At 34.3% G+C, this 17,906-nt stretch overlaps 1 protein-coding gene across 5 annotated transcripts in view; it reads right to left on the reverse strand.

Annotated features, from left to right (window-relative positions):
- Positions 1 to 17,906, reverse strand: part of EXOC6 (exocyst complex component 6) — a 166,993-nt gene that overhangs the window by 23,468 nt on the left and 125,619 nt on the right. For all 5 annotated transcript variants that reach the window (XM_019739513.3, XM_019739530.3, XM_074339380.2 and 2 more), the window contains exon 20: positions 9,144 to 9,217. In XM_019739513.3, the coding sequence (XP_019595072.2) occupies positions 9,144 to 9,217 (74 nt within the window). The remainder of the gene's footprint in view (positions 1 to 9,143; positions 9,218 to 17,906) is intronic.

Here is a 17,906-nt window from a genome sequence, read left to right on the forward strand (position 1 = left end):
CTTCTTAAAAACAAGTTATTCTGTATGACTGACTGACTGGTTTACTGCATCTAAGCAGCATTAATCCTCTAGTAATTATTATCCTTCCAAAGTCATCTGAATGTGTTTTTATAAAAAAGGAAGTTTAACAAATTATTTTTGAAAACTTACTACTATTTTTCATCATTTTTGTATTATTTACATTGTAATATTTAAATTTAATCTCTCTACTGAGAGGCATAGCTATTTGCTATCATAGCCCTCTGTTTTAACCACACGGTTCTAGGCATCCATACATTAATGTAATACAGTACTGGTCCAGATAATTCAGTGTTTTTAAACTATGTGCCATAGAACACTGCTTTTGCAGGACAGTAAGAGCTTTTCACTTGTGAAAAGTATTCAGTACTCCAACAGGTTTGGGGGGGGAAAGAGATACACTTCTCAAAGCCTTTAATGTGCTAATGAAATTGTGAATTTACAAGAGAGGGACACAGTATGTAGGATTTCCTAAACTTATTTGACCATGATTTACTTTCTTCATGACTCACCATCCCAAACGACAGTCGTTTAGGAAATGCTGCTTTCAGTTCTGTTTTACATTGTCATTGTTGATCACTTTAATTAAAGTATATATTGCCATTGTCTAAATTCCTATAATTGCCCTGTCCGGAATATTTCTTTATCAATAAAAGAATAAGCAGTTTGTTTTGGAGCAATGACAACATTTCTTAGAAATTACTTATAGTACTTTTTTAGTATCCCTAAAGATGACCAAGACAAATCAAGAAATGTTTATATTTGTTATACTTTTTATTTGAGAAGGCAAAGAAATGTGTCTATTTTTAGTAAGACTCTCATCAAAAATAATTGAAATAGAAATTTACTGCTTTTATTTATTTTTTGCATCCATATGGCTATTTTATTTTAAAACATAAAAAAATAGTATTAAACGTTCACTATGGCCTGAGCAGTTTGTCTACAAAATCTCACTTAAGCTTAAAAAGAACCTTATAAAGAATATTCTATTATTATTCCCTTTTTATTGATAAGAGAACTGATACACAAAGAAATTATGTAACTTTACAAGGTCATAAAATTAGTATTTTGAAGAGTAGGAATGAAATCCAAGAATTTGAATCCAGAATATATAAGATATAGCCTCTTTTTTTTCACTAGTTAGACATTTATCATTTATATCCCTCACACAGTGATAACTCCCCTCCCCCCCAAATTTACTGCTTTTAAAGAATGTTTGTTTATGTGGAACATTAACTTACGTGGAATCTCTCAATGCCTAATAAGGTGCTTGTGCACCAAAAATCGCTTTTTGCATTCACTTGTTCAACATTTATTGATTGTTTACTGTGTGCCAGGATTCATGTTAAGCAATGAATATACAACAATGAACAAAAAAGGCAATATTCTTGTCCTCATTTACTTGTAGTTTAGCTTTTTTACTTTTATATTGCCGATATTGTTATGAATATTTACTCTAGAATTGTTTTATTTTTAAATGTACCTTTGATGTGGTGAGAGTATAGTTAGGCTGCTATTAAAAAACTTCAACCCTACCACTAATTTGCTAATGAGGAATGGCATGAACCATGAAATGTAAGCATGTAGTTAACTGGAAGATAATGGAAACCATCTCACGCGTACATTAGAAGCACATATCATTTATGTCTCAGTTTTGTGTTTTACAATTATTTTAAGTTAAAATGCTATGAGATCCAATTCTTTTCAATAAATAATGCTGGTCAATTCCATAACCATATGGAAACAATATGAATCTTGAACCTTATACCCCACACTAAGCACAAAAATCAATTTCAGATGGATTATAAATCTAAATGTGAATAGTAAAACAATAAACTTTTAGAAGAAAACATAGGAAAATATCTTTATAATTTCAGGGGTAGGCAACAACTATTTAAACAGGACATTAAAAAGAGCCATAAAGGGCAAAAATGATAAATTGAATTTCATTAAAATTATAAACTTCTGTTCATCAAAAGACACCAACCACTAAGAGTGAACAGACAAGCCACAGAGCAGAAGATATTTGCAATACATATATTTGACAAAGGACTCATATGCAGGGTATACAAAGAACTTCTACAAATCAGTAAGAAATATACAATGCAATAGGAAAAAAAATGGCAAAAAACCTGAACAGGTTATTCACAAAAGAAGATATTCAAATGGACAATAAATATATGAAAGGGAGTTTAATTTTGTAAATCAAGGAAATGCAGATTAAAACCACAATGTAAAACTACTGTGTACCCACTGGAATGGCTAAAAAGTAAGAGACAGATAATACCAAGCGGTGACAGGGTGCAGGGAAACGAGAATTCTTCCACACTGAAGCATAAGCTAGCAACCTTGCTCTGGAAAACTGCTTCACAGTGTCCATTAAAACTGATCACATACATACCACCCCAACTCAGCAATTCCACTCCTAGGTAAATACCTCAACAGAAATGTGTGCATATGTTCACCAAGGAACAGGTAAAAGAATGTCATGTTAGCACAATCTGTAACAGTAAAATTGGGATCAATTCACATGTCCATCACTAGGAGAATGTATAAATTATGGTATATTTATGTATCGGAAGACTACACAACTACATGTAACATGAACCACAACTACATGTAACAACATGGGTAAATTCCACATACATAATATTGAGCGAAAGGAAGCAGAACCAAAAAGTTGATAGCTCTTTTGAGGTACTTACTGGTCCAGTTTTCTTTCTTGATCTGGGTGTTAGAGAGGTGTACTCACTTTTTGAAAAATCGCAATAGTACACCTATGATTTGCCTGAATGTATGTTATACTTCAAAAAATATTTGAAAAGTTCTGTGAGATCCAAATATATTTTGCACAATTTAAATTCTCAAATTCTCTACTCATAGTTCAGAGGAATGATCACTCCTCTTTTCACTAGTTTGGCCAAAATCAAATACTTGAAAACAGGATCTCATCCTGGATAGGGAAAGGAAAATTGTAAGATAATTTTTATGACATAGGATTTTAATAGGAAAAAGAAAATGATATAATATACTTGACTCATATCTAGGCTAATAAGGATCACATATTTGAGTTGCTCTACAAAGGTATACCTCTCTAAAGCTTTAGACTAAATATTCCCAGATTTTTAAAAGGTTCTTCATATGACAAGGTATCTGATCCTTCACTAGCCTTCTATTAAATAGTTCTCTTATGTGCTCTCCAATTGGTGAGTATCTATATCATCATGCACCACTTGAGAAACAGTCTTAGCCCCAAAGCACAGTGGTCTAACCCAAATACCACAATCTAAGAATTCCCACCACAATGTTGGTTCATTTGGAGGTTAACTGAAACTACTAGCTCTTTTTCATATTAGAAGTCAGATTTCCTATAGGTTGTACTCTTTAAAACTTAATTTCAAAAAGTTCAATAGAGCACTTAATATTTTCCTTGCTAAATTTAACTTTGTTGGCTTTGGCTTATCACTCAAGCCTACTGAGAGCACTTTGATTCTGTCTTCTATCATCTTAGGTAGCTCTTCTAGCTTTGTGCAACCTATACAAATAATTCCTATTTCTTATATCCAAGTCATCATTTAAAATATTTGTTGATCCCAAACTGTCAAAGACAGACATCTAGAGGGTGCTGCCAGAGTCTTGACTTAAAGCAGCATTTCACAAATTATGTTTCATGTGATACAACCCAGAATGAATGAGGGAGGTGTTCTGTGATGAGTTTGGGAAACGCTGGGTTACTGCAGAATTTCTCAGTTCTTACAATTTGAATGCACATGGTAAGTCTCTAAGAGGCAATTAGAGTATAAAGTGTTTCCCGAACTTACCTGACTTGGACTTTTTTTTTAAAGAAATCTTTTCTCATCTTGAGAAATCAGTGTTCCTGGAAAAACACTTTGGGAAACACTGCTCTAGGGTGATAATAATACATTAACCAACATTTTTTGAGCAAGAGATTGCTTTATTAGCTTCAAACCTACCTAACTGCATTATCATCCAACCTACCTAAACTTCTCCATATTGTCTAAAAGATTATCAAGATATTGTCAAATGCTGCAATAATATCTTACCAGTCTAACTTACACAAAGAGAAATAGGACCAAATAAAGAGGATTTAGTATTAAAATTAGTGAGCCATAGATACTCCATTTACTGTAAGAATTATGTTCAATAAGAAGCTATGGAGGTGAGACATGTATTTTTAAAGTTTCCAGTTAAATTGGCTACATTTAAAAAGTTTCGGTGATTAAAAACTAATCTTTACTTACCTGGATAATCCAGTTATATGGGAAACCTCATTTTCTAGCGATATTTAGTGAAATATTTCTATGTATTAAGAACGACTTATAAAAAATTATCAGTGAATATTGTATATTATATAGTCTTATAATAAAAATAATTTAAAAATTTTAAGGTTTTCGTACATTGTCAAAAGAATTTTACCTATTTGAAATCCATTTGAAAGATTGTATTTAACAAAATAGATGGTCTTTGTAAAAGCAAAGAGACACACATAAGTATTTCAAAGTCCTTCTTCATTTAGTGACAATTTCAGAACCGGGGTAGGAGGATGATAGGCTTTACTTGTGAAAAAAGTTTACACATACAAATCATGTTCAAACGGCACATTTAAAATAGACTGAGGAAGTATATTCACATAATGCAGTACCAGTACTGCTAATCCTCCACATTGTCTTCGGGGCAGTTGGCCTTAAGATATTGTTGAGATAACTGGCTTCCATTAGCAAGCATGTGATTGGCAGTACGATAAAGTCTTTTCACTCACAGGTCAGCTATTTCCTTTTCTTTAGAAGAGGGCAATTCTGATGATCCATCTTTTAGCTACAGTTTCTCATTGAGTCCCAATTCTCTTGCCTTCAGCTTTGATATGGTTCTAACTTTCCTCTTGTATCAGCTCATACTTGTCATCAACTTCTCTATTCAGAACAGCAAATATCAGGAGTTTGACCTCAGGGCAAAGTCCGGGTGGGCAGGTAAAATCTGACCACTGGACCTACTTCCTAATCTTTCATACCCAGCAATTCATGAAGCAGTATCAAATTTAAACCAAAAAAACAGAAGCATGACCCCTTATAAGTACTATGAAAAGGGCTCTTTTGCCTTTCTAAGTATACTTGAAAAGAACTGTCAGCCGCCCTATTAAGACAGAAATGGATCACAGACTGGGAAAAAAGAAGAAAAAGTGTAGAAACCAACTGAAATGTAAATAAAAGTGTTAACACCCTCTTTATGTTTGGTGATATATTACTTCATATAAAAGTGTTAAAATAATATGCTATGAAATACCTTTATGAAGTCAGGAACATAACACTATTGAAACTTTAAGGCATCCTTATTTAAATAATCACTGACATCTGATACAAAAAGCTTGTATCACCTCATGTGAGACTTTAGTTTTCAATTTTATTTTTGTCCAGTTCCCATAGTTGGCATTTCACCACTTAACTATTTATGAATTAATTTGAAAAACAAATATAGGTGAAACATCCTTGTGAAGTTATTAAATCCAGACCTCTGAAATCATAAAATTCAAGTTATGTCACAGTGGTCCAGCAGCTAAAGACAAGAATTAATTGCATCTTCTTGCTTTAAAATGCAAAAGAATAAGAATAGAGTATGAATAAAATTTAACATTAATAGTCAGGGAAAATGACTTTAAGCCCTTTTTAAAACTCGAAAAATTAACACATAAAAAATTAGCTCATCAAAATTTTGCATTCAGTAGTCACTTTCATTGTATGTTAACTACCATACTTTAAAATTGTGTTTTATACCAGTATTACACCAGTATTACAAGAAATGTTAACGGGACCTCTTTAAGAAGAAAAAAGATAAAAAATAATAAAATGGCAATAACTACATACCTATCAACAATTACTTTAAATGTGAGTGGATTAAATGCTCCAATCAAAAGACAGGGTGGCTGAATGGATAAGAAAACAAAACCCTTACATATGCTGCCTACGAGAGACTCACTTCAGATCGAAAGACACACAGACTAAACGTAAAGGGATGGAAAAAGTTATTTCATGAAAATGAAAAAAAAACAAAGAATCCGGGGTAGCAATACTCATATTAGACAAAATATAGACTTTAAAACAAAGGCTGTAACAATAGACAAAGAAGGACCCAGTAATCCCACTCTGGGTATTTATCCACAGAAACCCAAAATACTACTTCAAAGGGTATGTGCACTCATATGTTCGTTGCAGCATTATTTACAATAGCCAAGATATGGAGCCAACCTGGCAGTCCATCAATGGATGAATCGCTAAAGAACAGGTGGTACATATATATAATGGAATACTACTCAGCCATAAGAAAGGAATAAAATCTTGCCATGTGCAACAACATGGACGGACCTAAAGGGTATTGTGCTGAGTGGAATAAGTCAGACAGAGAAAGACAAATGCCAAATGATTTCACCTGTGAGTGGACTTTAGAGAACAGGATAAATGAATGAACAGGATAAACGAACAAACAAAACAGAAACAAGCTTATAGATACAGAGAGCATTTTGAAGGTTGCTGGATTGTGGTGAGGGATTTGGAGGATGTGTGAAGGGGGGAGGGGATTAAGGTACGAATTCGTAGTTACAAAATACTCACGGGGATGTAGTTATAACAAGGAATATAGTCAGTAGTATTCCAATAAGTATGTATGGTGTCAGATGGGTACTGGATTTTTTGGGGTGATCACTATGTATGTTATATAAATGTCTAATCATTGTGTTGTACACCTGAATCTAATAATATGTCAAAACTGCAATTGAAAAATAAAAAAAAAGTGTTACAAAACAAAAAATTATGTTTTATATTAGTTATTTCTATATAAATCTTTTATTTTAACAGTTCCACATATGTGTCATAATAGATTTTAGAATTCTAAATATTTCATAAATTTTTTTATTCACTTAAAAGTCTCTTAAAGAAATCACACTGATGAGGAAAAGTAAACCAGGACTTAATGCCTTTAAGTGCACATACTTGAAAAGTAAATTCAACCAAAAAGACTTGAGAAGTTTATTAATATTTATAAGTATGCCTTAATAACAATTCCCTAGTGAGCTATATGCTTATAAAGAGGACTTTGCTGTCAAATGATGATTGTCTTTGAAGGAATAAAGTGCCTGGCATCAGAGTTTTAATCTGCATTGAATCAACCACTTATTTGGACAACAAGGAAAAGAATCTTGAGCAACAGTTTCATAAATTATGTGGTCCTATCCACAATCCTACAATGAGATTACAAACTATACTATACAAATTCACACAAAACTGAAAACATATTACATAATAAATTTCAAATTATCTGTGACCAGATTATTTGTATATCATGGGAGCTATCTTTAAATCACATACTCTTTGGATTGGAGAACAATTCATGTCTTTGCAATAGAGAAACTTACCACAACCTAATTGGGAAATGAATATACAACCCAATAGGAAATGAATATACAACCAAACCTATTTCCAACTTGCTAAAGGACTCAGTCTTCTGTATTAGATTATCTTGTTCAGGGCAATAGGACTATAATAGAGAACTCCTAAAGGAAATGAATCTATATTCAAGAGAAAGAATATATTCTGGTAAACTGGAACTTTCTACTATCTTCCCCCATTTAGTAAGGCTAATCATCTATAGATCTAGGTTATCTATAATAATGTTCCTTATTTGGCATAATATTATTCATGAGCACGGATTGCAAAAAGAAATAAATATGAATGTATTTAGTATGTCCAGAGCTTTACAGACATAATTGAGAGACTGGAATGGCTTTTCCAGTTTACTTCTAAACCTGACTTGAAGATATACCATTTATTCCCACATGCCTCACTGTCTTATAAGTATCCTAACCAGTTCATGGGTGTTTTGCTTCTCTAAAGGATTTTAAAGCTCCAAAAGGATGAAACAATGTCTTACATTACTTTTGTGTCTATTTCAACCACATCTCCTCTCTCCAAATAATCAATACATAATAGTTCATAAATACTTATTGAACACTGGTTGAGAATGACAGCAAAAATAGCTCTATTCTCAAACATTTACTGAAATCAGAGCTCCTAAACTGCTCACATTGGTCGTGTTCTAAACATAACTGTGGTAAAGTCTATTCATACCAACGGTGGAGCCCTATCTCCAGTCCTCTCCATCCGCCAAAGAGTATGGCACCAGAAACAGACCAATATCCCAGTGGCTTTGTTTTAATTACATCTCCATTTGGTTCTTCTTGCCAAGGGCAGCAGTCACTCTTGTCATTTCTAGCACTCCTGAGCCCTCTAACTTGGATCCACCCCTCCTCCACACGCCTGTGCCTCCCAGCTTTATTAAACTCCTTAATCCAGGGATTAAGAAAAAAAAAAGAAAAAGGAGGGGGAAAGAAGAAAGGAATAAGAAAAAAATATACATGGGGGAAATAAAAAAATGTTAATAGGAAGAGAATTTTAAAATGAAAATAGAGGTGTTAGTAAAATTGATAAGAGACTAAAAAATTATATGTGTTACTCTACTTCAAGTCAATGCGACTAGAAAAGAATTATGTAAGTATATAATTACCTTTTTAGTTTTATTCTTCTTTCTGGAGGCATACATCAAAGTTATGAAAAATTTTTTCTTTACCATTGATAAAAGTTTAAGCAAGAGGGGCTCCTATCTAGTTTGTAATAATTTACACTTCATTTGGGTCCTGACACTGTTATATACCACCAATGACCATGAAATAATTAAACAATTTAAACCTCAAGTCATTAAACAAAGTATGAAGATATTATTTAGTTATGTGCTTAGCAGGTAATGACTACGTTAAATATTCACAGATGAGAACGCTCCATGAAGTTGAGAACACTGAATAGACGGATATAGGTTCACAGAGAAAGGCCAAATATAGTTATCAAAGAAGCACTTTTGTAAAGAAAGGTTGTTTTGAATTTTAAAATGAAAATAGAGGTGTCAGTTCACAGAGAAAGGCCAAATATAGTTATCAAAGAAGCACTTTTGTAAAGAAAGGTTGTTTTGAGGCAAACAAGCATTCCTGTAGCATAGAAAAAAAATAAAAAAAAAACAGGCAAGAGGTAGAGGCAATAAATGAGAAGTACATTATTACATCTTACTTGTCTGAGGTCAATGAATGCTAGCTGCAGGGTATCCCCCTGGAATCCTGGCACAGGCTCAGAGCTGGCAAACACTATTCCAAAAAAAAAAAAAAAGAAGAAAAACAAGATTGCAAAATATACAAGGGTTTAACCGCTAAATTAATTTCTACCCATTACAAATGTATTATAATATTTACACGTAACCATTCCAAATGAAGACTATCTATAACCTTCAATTTCCATTACTGAGAATGTTTTCCACACCCATTACCACAAATATTTTAATAATTTTAAACTTCTAATCTGACATTTAATCACTATAATCCTTAATTACAATAAATTTAGAACGGTTATCCTACATGAAGTTCAAGGTAGTAATATACTTCAATCAAGAGAAGTTTTCTGACTCTTTAGCCTTAGGTGAACGATTATAGAAGCATTTTGAAACTATACCAATTCCATGGCTGTCAACATATTTCAAAACATCTGCTTTGTTACAGAATATGTGCTATAAAAATCCTACCTCTAACAGCAATAATAGGCAGACATGTAAGAAGTCAGCTTTACATGCAGACAACAGGTAAAATGTTCTAAGTAGCAAAATGAAGATGATACAGGAATGTCTGCTCAGATCTTTAAATAGTTTTTTTCCATAAGAGAATCCCACCTCTTTAAAAATTAAAAGGTCTATTAAGACAAGATAGAAAAATAAATTTCCAAGATTTTTTTCAACAATTCTTTTATACTTAAAAAATTGTAACACATAGCTTGTCATAGTTAAGTTGAAAACAAGTCCAATGTTAGTAATTTTGAAGACAAAAAACTTGGCTCATAAAAAAAGACCCTACCGTTTTACACTCAAGCTTCTCTAACAAGAATAAGAATGCCTGCAATCATTCTTCCTCCTCATTAATATCTGAGTTTTCTTAGACAATATTATAAATTTTCCATTTGTGAATTTATCTGATCAGTATTTTAGAAATCAATTAAAATTTCAGCTTATATTGTTCTTGAAATAATAAAATAATTCTTTTTTAAATTTAAGTGCGTTTTTCTGAAAGGACCCATCAGCTCGAAGTCAAGTAGTTGTTTCAATCTAGTTGTGGAGGGCGCAGCTCACAGTGGCCCAGCTCACAGTGGCCCACGTGGGGATGGAATTGGCAACTTTGTTGTTAAGAGCACTGCACTCTAACCAACTGAGCTAACCGGCTGCCCCCAAAAATAATTCTTAAGTTTAGTGTACTTTGTGTGAAATATAGTTTAGAAAGGCTCAAAATCAATGATTAAAAACAATAAACATATGAAAGCCTAGCACAGCTTAATTTATCTGGCAGTTTTAAGGAATAAAGAATTTAAAATAAATTTCTGTTGTTGCTGTTGTTTTTAACATAATGATAACCTTTGCTATAAGCATCAAAACTTTTTTTAATCTTAAGCATTTTTTGATGGAATTTTAAACTGTAATTCCCTTATGTTTTATTTTTTTTGAGTATACTAAATATTATTTGAACTTTTCTTAATTCTCTGGATCACTAATATGTCAAATATACCTCTAAAAAAAAACTATAGAAAGTAAGAACAAAACACTTTACATTCCATATAATAAATTTCCAGGGCTGCTATGGTATTAAAAGCTGTTTTCTATTTATTACATTAAATAGCTCAGAATGCTGTGTTGAGATGTTGTGTTTAGCTTTTGTTATTTTCTTGCCTTTTCTCTTTTAGTTTTAATATAAATTCTTATTCCCGGTTCTCTTACTCATTAATCTGTAATTTTTAAATATGTAATCTCTTATTAATATGTAATCTTTAATATTCTTGAGCTGGTAAGTTAGCTAGTCAACTACTAGAATTGTGTCTAAAGTAAGAGCAAATACAGCCTGAAGAAGGGCCCCTCCCACATTTGGGTTTTACAAATGCCTTTGAGTATACAGTATGTACTTTTTGACTATAAGCAACTTTTTGGTTACTCAGAGGTACACCATTCCCGCCCCACCCCTTACTTCTTCGTTCTCTGCTAGGTACCAAGTAGTTATGTCCATTAGATAGGTGACTACACTTACCCTTCTTAGGCCCCCTATATCCAGAAAACTAAGATTTATTGGGCAAATCTAGCCACGCTTTTCATTATTTAGTATAACTGACTCACACCTCTGTCTTTTCGTACAATGAAAAGGGGCATAATTTCATCCTGTGGCAACCCCATCACCTGCCTACCATGTCCCAGGTAACTGAGTTGCCTTTCTTTAGTATCATCAGATCTTAATGAAAGAATAATAAGCAAAATTATAATAGCCTATTAAAAGTCATAGTGTTTTTTAATTTAAAAAATCCTTTCTTAAGGACCTCCCCTATATTGTTAGCTTTTCTGGCCACACTCCTAGACTATTATTTCTAAGTAAGAGTTAACTATGAATCCCTCGTGATTTCCAACCAACCAAGACTGTAAATATTAGCTCAGCTTCTACCATAACCACATATATATATACACACATACACACACAATAAAGACTTCCTATAACGCAGAGAGACTTACTTTATATATCAGGCAGAAACATCAGCTCAATTTTGATTATACTTGCAATTATTATCTACTTACTCTCCCCAAATTTTTCTATGCTGAAATGTCATTTTTCTTCTCCCTCAGTTCCTATTTAAGATAATGCAGTTTAAGACCTATTGCTTGGCATTAAACCTAAGAGCTCAGTGTCAAAATTATAACAGTACCAATAATTTATATAGCACTTTCCAGTTTACAATGCACTTTCTCACACACCGTCTTCTTTGATCATCACAATAACTTATTTTATTAAACAGGGCAGCTAGAAGAGACATCCTTTTTGAAATACCTCCATCAGTCCCTTGAAGGCTCAGTTTAAAAGTCACCCAGTCCTTGATTTTATAGGGTAGGAAAAATAAAAGTGAAGTGACTTGCCCAGGATCACACAGTTAATTCAGACCTCATGGCATTCAATGTGCTGATCCAGAATCTGATTAAGTATTCAACCTCTCATCTTTTAGCCATCTCTCGCTCACAAGAACCTAACCAATATGTAAATGAAACTCACTAGTTGATAGCTCTCAGGGCTTTTTCTCAAATGTTTTTCAGAGATTGGAAGCAATTTAGCACTCTGATAATCATCTAGCACAGAGGACATTTGTAATTATATGCTATTCAATTTATCAACAGCTTCCTATTTTTCCTTTACCTCTTTAAAACTTAAATTCAGGCAATCCTGTTGTTTCTACCTTCAAAATATCTTGAGTGTGAATCTGTCTCTACCTTAGTTCAAGCTATCATTTCTTGTCTTGATTATTAAAATACACTCCTATCTGGTCTCCCTGCTTCTTGTGTGCCACCTCTCCATCCACTTTTCCCAGTGTGATTTATGTAAGATGTAAAGGTGATTTGTGCCACTTCATAGCTTAACATCTTTCAATGGTTCCCCATCACCTTCATAATAAAGCAAGTCAGGCTGTATAAGTACGTATCCTGCCATGAAAACATGAAACTTTCCCTAAAATTAAATGCAGAATGATTAAGTCCTTGAACAATTGTGTCCTAGGCAGACAGTTATCTTTGCTGTAAGGTAAAGAATGTGTCTTACTTGGAAAACATCTACACAGGGTGGAAAGAATTGTCAGGGAGTAGGAGAAGGGGAAGAAAGAGTGTCCATGGAGTCAAAAAAGATTGAAAAGGAGGGTGAGGAGGCTAGGCTAAAGTCTCAAGACTTCACTTGTGGATGATAAGGAAGGAGCATATATAATGGAATAATTTTCTAACTAAATAAATGACTGATTATAAATGCCAAATAATTTACATACCGAACAGATTTCTGATCATTCCTTTCCTGCTAGACCTGAAGACTTAAAGTAGAAAGTTAGAACTCAAATTCTGGCTAGGCAAAGTACCCTGTGTTTACCAGATGTGTCATTGGAAGGGATGACTAAGAGCACCATCTAGTGGGTTTTTTGGTGGTGAAGAAGAACTTATGCCTGGGAATCAAGGGTCCTAGAGAATTCTTAGTGCTTAGAATTACATTCTGTTACATGTGGTTGGCAGCAGTGGGATACAAGCCCCTTGGACCAAACGCCCCTCTACATCTATCTCTCCTTTTATATAAAGTAGTATCTAGTCCTCTCCCTTTCTTGGAATTAAACATGGGCAAAGTAGCCTCAATCTGACACCTTAAATGCCATTAAAACCAGGAATAAATTCAGATAGCCAAATAGCATAATAGCCTCCAGCTTACTTTTAAAAAAGATATTTAAATATTATTTTATATCATCCATATGCTTTTCCCTGAACCTTTTATTTTGGGGTATGGGTCTTTTTAAAGGCTAGAATTAGAAGCCCTGAGGTTACTGTCATGGACAAAAAAAGTCTATAAAGAAGCTTCATCTTTTTTTGAGGTGGGTTAAGCCTTTATCCAAAATGAATAAAGACCAAGGCCTTCACACCTAGAGATTCACAAATTCCTCAATAACTCACCATTGAAACAGGTGCCAGTACTCTTCAATCTGGAGCTTTTCTAGTGCCTATAGATTTAAGAAGTTAAACTCTTAGGAGATGATTACCCCCATTTAAGTATTTCTGTAGAATGCATGAAAAAGTGCATCTAAACCTATTCTGGGTACTTCAAATCTTTCTGATTGCCTGACGCTTTGGAAATATTCTGTATTTTGTTAGTGATACAAAGAATTTCTGAGATACCTTTATAGGAACTTAAGAAGACATTCTGATCTTTTCCTCTATACTTTACAATTGTATTTGTAAGGTACCTATATTGTGGCCCCATACCTAACAGGTGTTTAAAAAATACTATAAAGCAAAGCACATTCAACAGATTTAGAACATCAGCTTTATGTCAACCTTGGCAAATGCTCTTCCATGTAGGAAGTGATTTCTCTTGAATTTACACAAAATCTATAACAGGATCAAAGGTTCAGTGCAACGTTTGGAGGGGGCTACATTTGCAACTCCAAAGATGCGTTCCTTGATGACTTCCTGACTTCTCCAACCACACAGTTTTAGCAGTATTATGGTTATGGTCAAGTTAACCAAAAGCATCCACTTCATTCATGGCATAGACTCTACCTAATATTCTCAACCTATGCAACTTTTATCTAAATTAGGTCTGCTACTTATATGAGGTGTGATAAAAAAATACAGTGAATGTTTAATTTTTAAAAAATGTATTACAGTAAGACATATTGCCATCAATCCCCCTCAAAATATTCCCTCATACTTCGAACATACTTATCCCATTATTCTTGCCACTTTCTGAAGCAGTTCTGGAAGTCCTCTTTCTTGAGTGTCTCTAGTTGTGCTGTCGTAGCTGCCTCGATATCCTGAATCCATTCAAAACATTTGCCTTTCATGGTCATTTTTACTTTGGGGAAGAGCCAGAAGTTGCACGGCACCAGATCAGGTGAATAAGGTGGACGAGGACACCGTAATGTTTTTATTTGACCGTAATTGCCGTACCAGAAGCATTATCATGATGGAGGATGAAACTGTTTGCCCATTTCATGTTAATGTTTCTTTGTGATCCATGATTTATGGCACACTTTAAAACACACCTTCCTCAACCGTAGCTCGCACCCAACTGACTGCACCGAACAAGTTGAAACTTGTCACACATTGTTACGAAGGTTCATCAAACCACTTCCCCTATTGAAGATTCCTGCCTTTCCGTTGGATGGCACTCGGCAGCAGCATTCACTATATTTGTTGATCACAACGGAAAGGCTCCATGTCACACATGCTTCTGGTACGGCAATTTCAGTCAATAAAAACATTATGATGTGTCCTCAGCCATCTTATTCACTGGCTCTGGGACCGGGCAACTTCTGGCTCTTCCCCAAAGTCAAAATGATTCAGGACATCATGGCAGCCACAACAGCGCAACTAAACACAGTCACAAAAGAGGACTTCCAGAACTGCTTCAGAAAGTGAAGACTGATGGGAAAAGTATGTCTGAAGTGAGGGGGAGTATTTTGAGGGGGATTAATGGCAAAGTGTCATTTACTGTAATAGTTTTTTTTTATTTAGACATTCACTGTATTGTTTGATCACACCTTGTACTTTCTCACAGTGCCACATACTTTTCTTTTATAGAACTTACCAACTTAATCATATTTATTAGTGCAGTTATTTAATGACTACCTCCTCACCGAGCTTAAACCCCAAGAGGGTTAGCTCCTCTTCTGTTTTGCTTACTACTGTATCTCCTAAATGCCAAGCACATAGTAGGTATGACACAATTAATATATGACTCCAAAGCCCCATACTCTTCTTGCTGCTTCTGAATCTTAGAACTAGGATATATCTTGGAAATTATCAATTCCAAATACTATATTTCAAGGACAAATTTAGGCCTCTAGATTGTTGAGTGGTTTATCCAAAGGCACTTTCCCAAAACACAGGGAAGAGCCAGGACTGGAACCATGGTCTCAACTTCCTGACATGTGCTCAGAATATCTTAAGATGGATTTGAAGGCACCATTTAAAAAAAGGTCTATGTAAGTTCATATGATTCTATATTCCTGAACTCAGACATTTTATCAAGTTTGACCTAGTATGGGTTAAAAAAGAACAATAGAAAAAGATCCAAAGGAAAATGATCAAAAGGGTAGTGAAAATAATCCCGTAAGAAAACATTAAAGAAACTATGACGGTTTAGCTCAAAACAGATGAAGTTTAAGAGTCATTTAAACATAGTCATCAATGTGAAAAATTTTTACAAGTGATCAGTTATGCCTGTATCAAGAAGTTAAGTGGTCTTGAATTAAAGTACAGCAGTATCAGCTGGCCTTAACGTTTTAACAACAAAGGTACAACTCTAGGAGAGACAAGTGTAGATTATAGAGATTTCCTGATTTGTTAATTTGGTCATTTATTCCACAAATATGCTACGAGCATAGAATTCTGCAGGGTGCTTACAATTATAAATTCTATGTTGATCTATCCTGGATTGTTAAATCTCTTTTATTCCTTTTTCTCTCTCTTCACACACCACCTCCCTAGTTCTCTTCCACTGTGATTCTCTGATTCAAACCATCTAATTCATATCAAATTGCACCTTTACTCATGCACTAATTTTATATATTTCCTCCTCCAAAATGTCTGGAATCCATCCTCTTCTCTTCATTCCCACTGCCCAAAATCAAAATATTTTTATCCTTCACATGAAAAAGTTCAATAGTTTTTAAACAGGTTTTGCTACTTTCTGTATTTCTCTCCTTTCGGTTCAATTTCTGAACGACACAGTTAACCTTCTATGACAGAGATTTCATCATGTCATGGTCCTGATTAAAAAGCTTCAGTGGATCCCTGTTGCTTATTAAATAAAGTCCAAGCATTCAGGAGTCTAACTTTTTCAGCCATATCTTTCAATACTTTCATCATGCATCTTGCAGTCTAGCCACACAAGACTGTTTGACGATTCCCTAAGCATTTGATCATCACAGTGCTTTTGCCTATGCCATTCCCTCTGCTCAGAAGGCCCTGCCCTGCTTTAGATGCAATCTTACTCATCCTTTAAGACGCAGCTCAGATTTCACTTCTAATGTAGCTAATCTTCTCAACCCCATGGCATGTAAAATTAATTGCTCCTTCTCTAGAATATATACTCCTCTGAAGAATTTATGTTTTATGGTTATTTACATGTCTGTCTCCTCCCCGAGCAAAGAGCTTGTGAGATCTTTGAAGCCTGATTCATCTTCGATTTCCCAGTGTATAACAGGTAACAGGTTCTCATTAAACATTTGAATAAATGAATCTTCTACAAAGTCAGTTGACTTTACATGCAAAATAATTCAGTTACAGACTGAAATTTTAGCTTAAGCTAGTTTAATTCATAAGTATGTGTGTCACAAGGAATGTCAGAGAAAAGGGCACCAAAACATGGTTTGAAAGAACAGGAGAGCATATATGGTAGATGGATCAGTGCTAATTCTGTCATCATCAGAAAAGTAAAACAAAACAAAAACTAAAAGCACGTGGCTGAATGACATGAGGAACTGAATTATTTCCCACTTTCCATCTCCCCAACTTCAGCTAGACGTGCTACTTGTTTCTACCCGTGGACTGACATTTTGGGGCCTGGGAAATACATGTATACTGTTTTTACAAAGTAAGAGGATGAAAAAAGAAACATCCTGCTTTTCTGATCACACCAAATAAAAGGGAAATCTAACTCAAAATAAAGTCCATTCCTGATGTTTATATTTTACGCTCACTCCCAATTGCTTAAATTCTTTGACTTAAGCCTTTCTTGAATTCCCCATTCGGTGTTCATGGTCTCCAGTCTTGATTCCTGCTACCCAACTCCGTTGGACTCTGGATCTCTTGCTAGCACAAAACAGACTGGTAGGATTTTATGTTAATCCCAAGAACCAGTCCCAGACTTTTAAGTAATGGTTTCTAAGCCTCTTGAAGAGAAAGTAATTACTATGAGTAAATATGGGTTTATAAGGAATCAGAGTAGTGTAATTTTCTGCTTTGAAAGGGTAATTAGACTGGTAGATAAGGAAAGTTCAGTGGTCGTTATTATCCCTATATGCCAGTAAGGCATCTGACAAAGTTGATCATAACAGCAAAACTACGAGTTAGATTCAATTAGGGAATTAGTAACTGGCTGGAAAAAATCTTAAGATACCCATAAAATTCTGAATAATGGAGCTAAGTCAATATGAAAGGAGGACCATGTAAGTTGTGGTTCTCAAACTTTACTGTGCATCAGAATCCCCTGGAGGGCCTATTCAAAGAAAAACGTC

This window comes from Rhinolophus sinicus, chromosome 15 (genome assembly GCF_057876585.1).
Source record: "Rhinolophus sinicus isolate RSI-liver-muscle chromosome 15, RSI-T2T, whole genome shotgun sequence".
In the NCBI taxonomy this organism is placed as follows: Eukaryota; Metazoa; Chordata; class Mammalia; order Chiroptera; family Rhinolophidae; genus Rhinolophus; species Rhinolophus sinicus.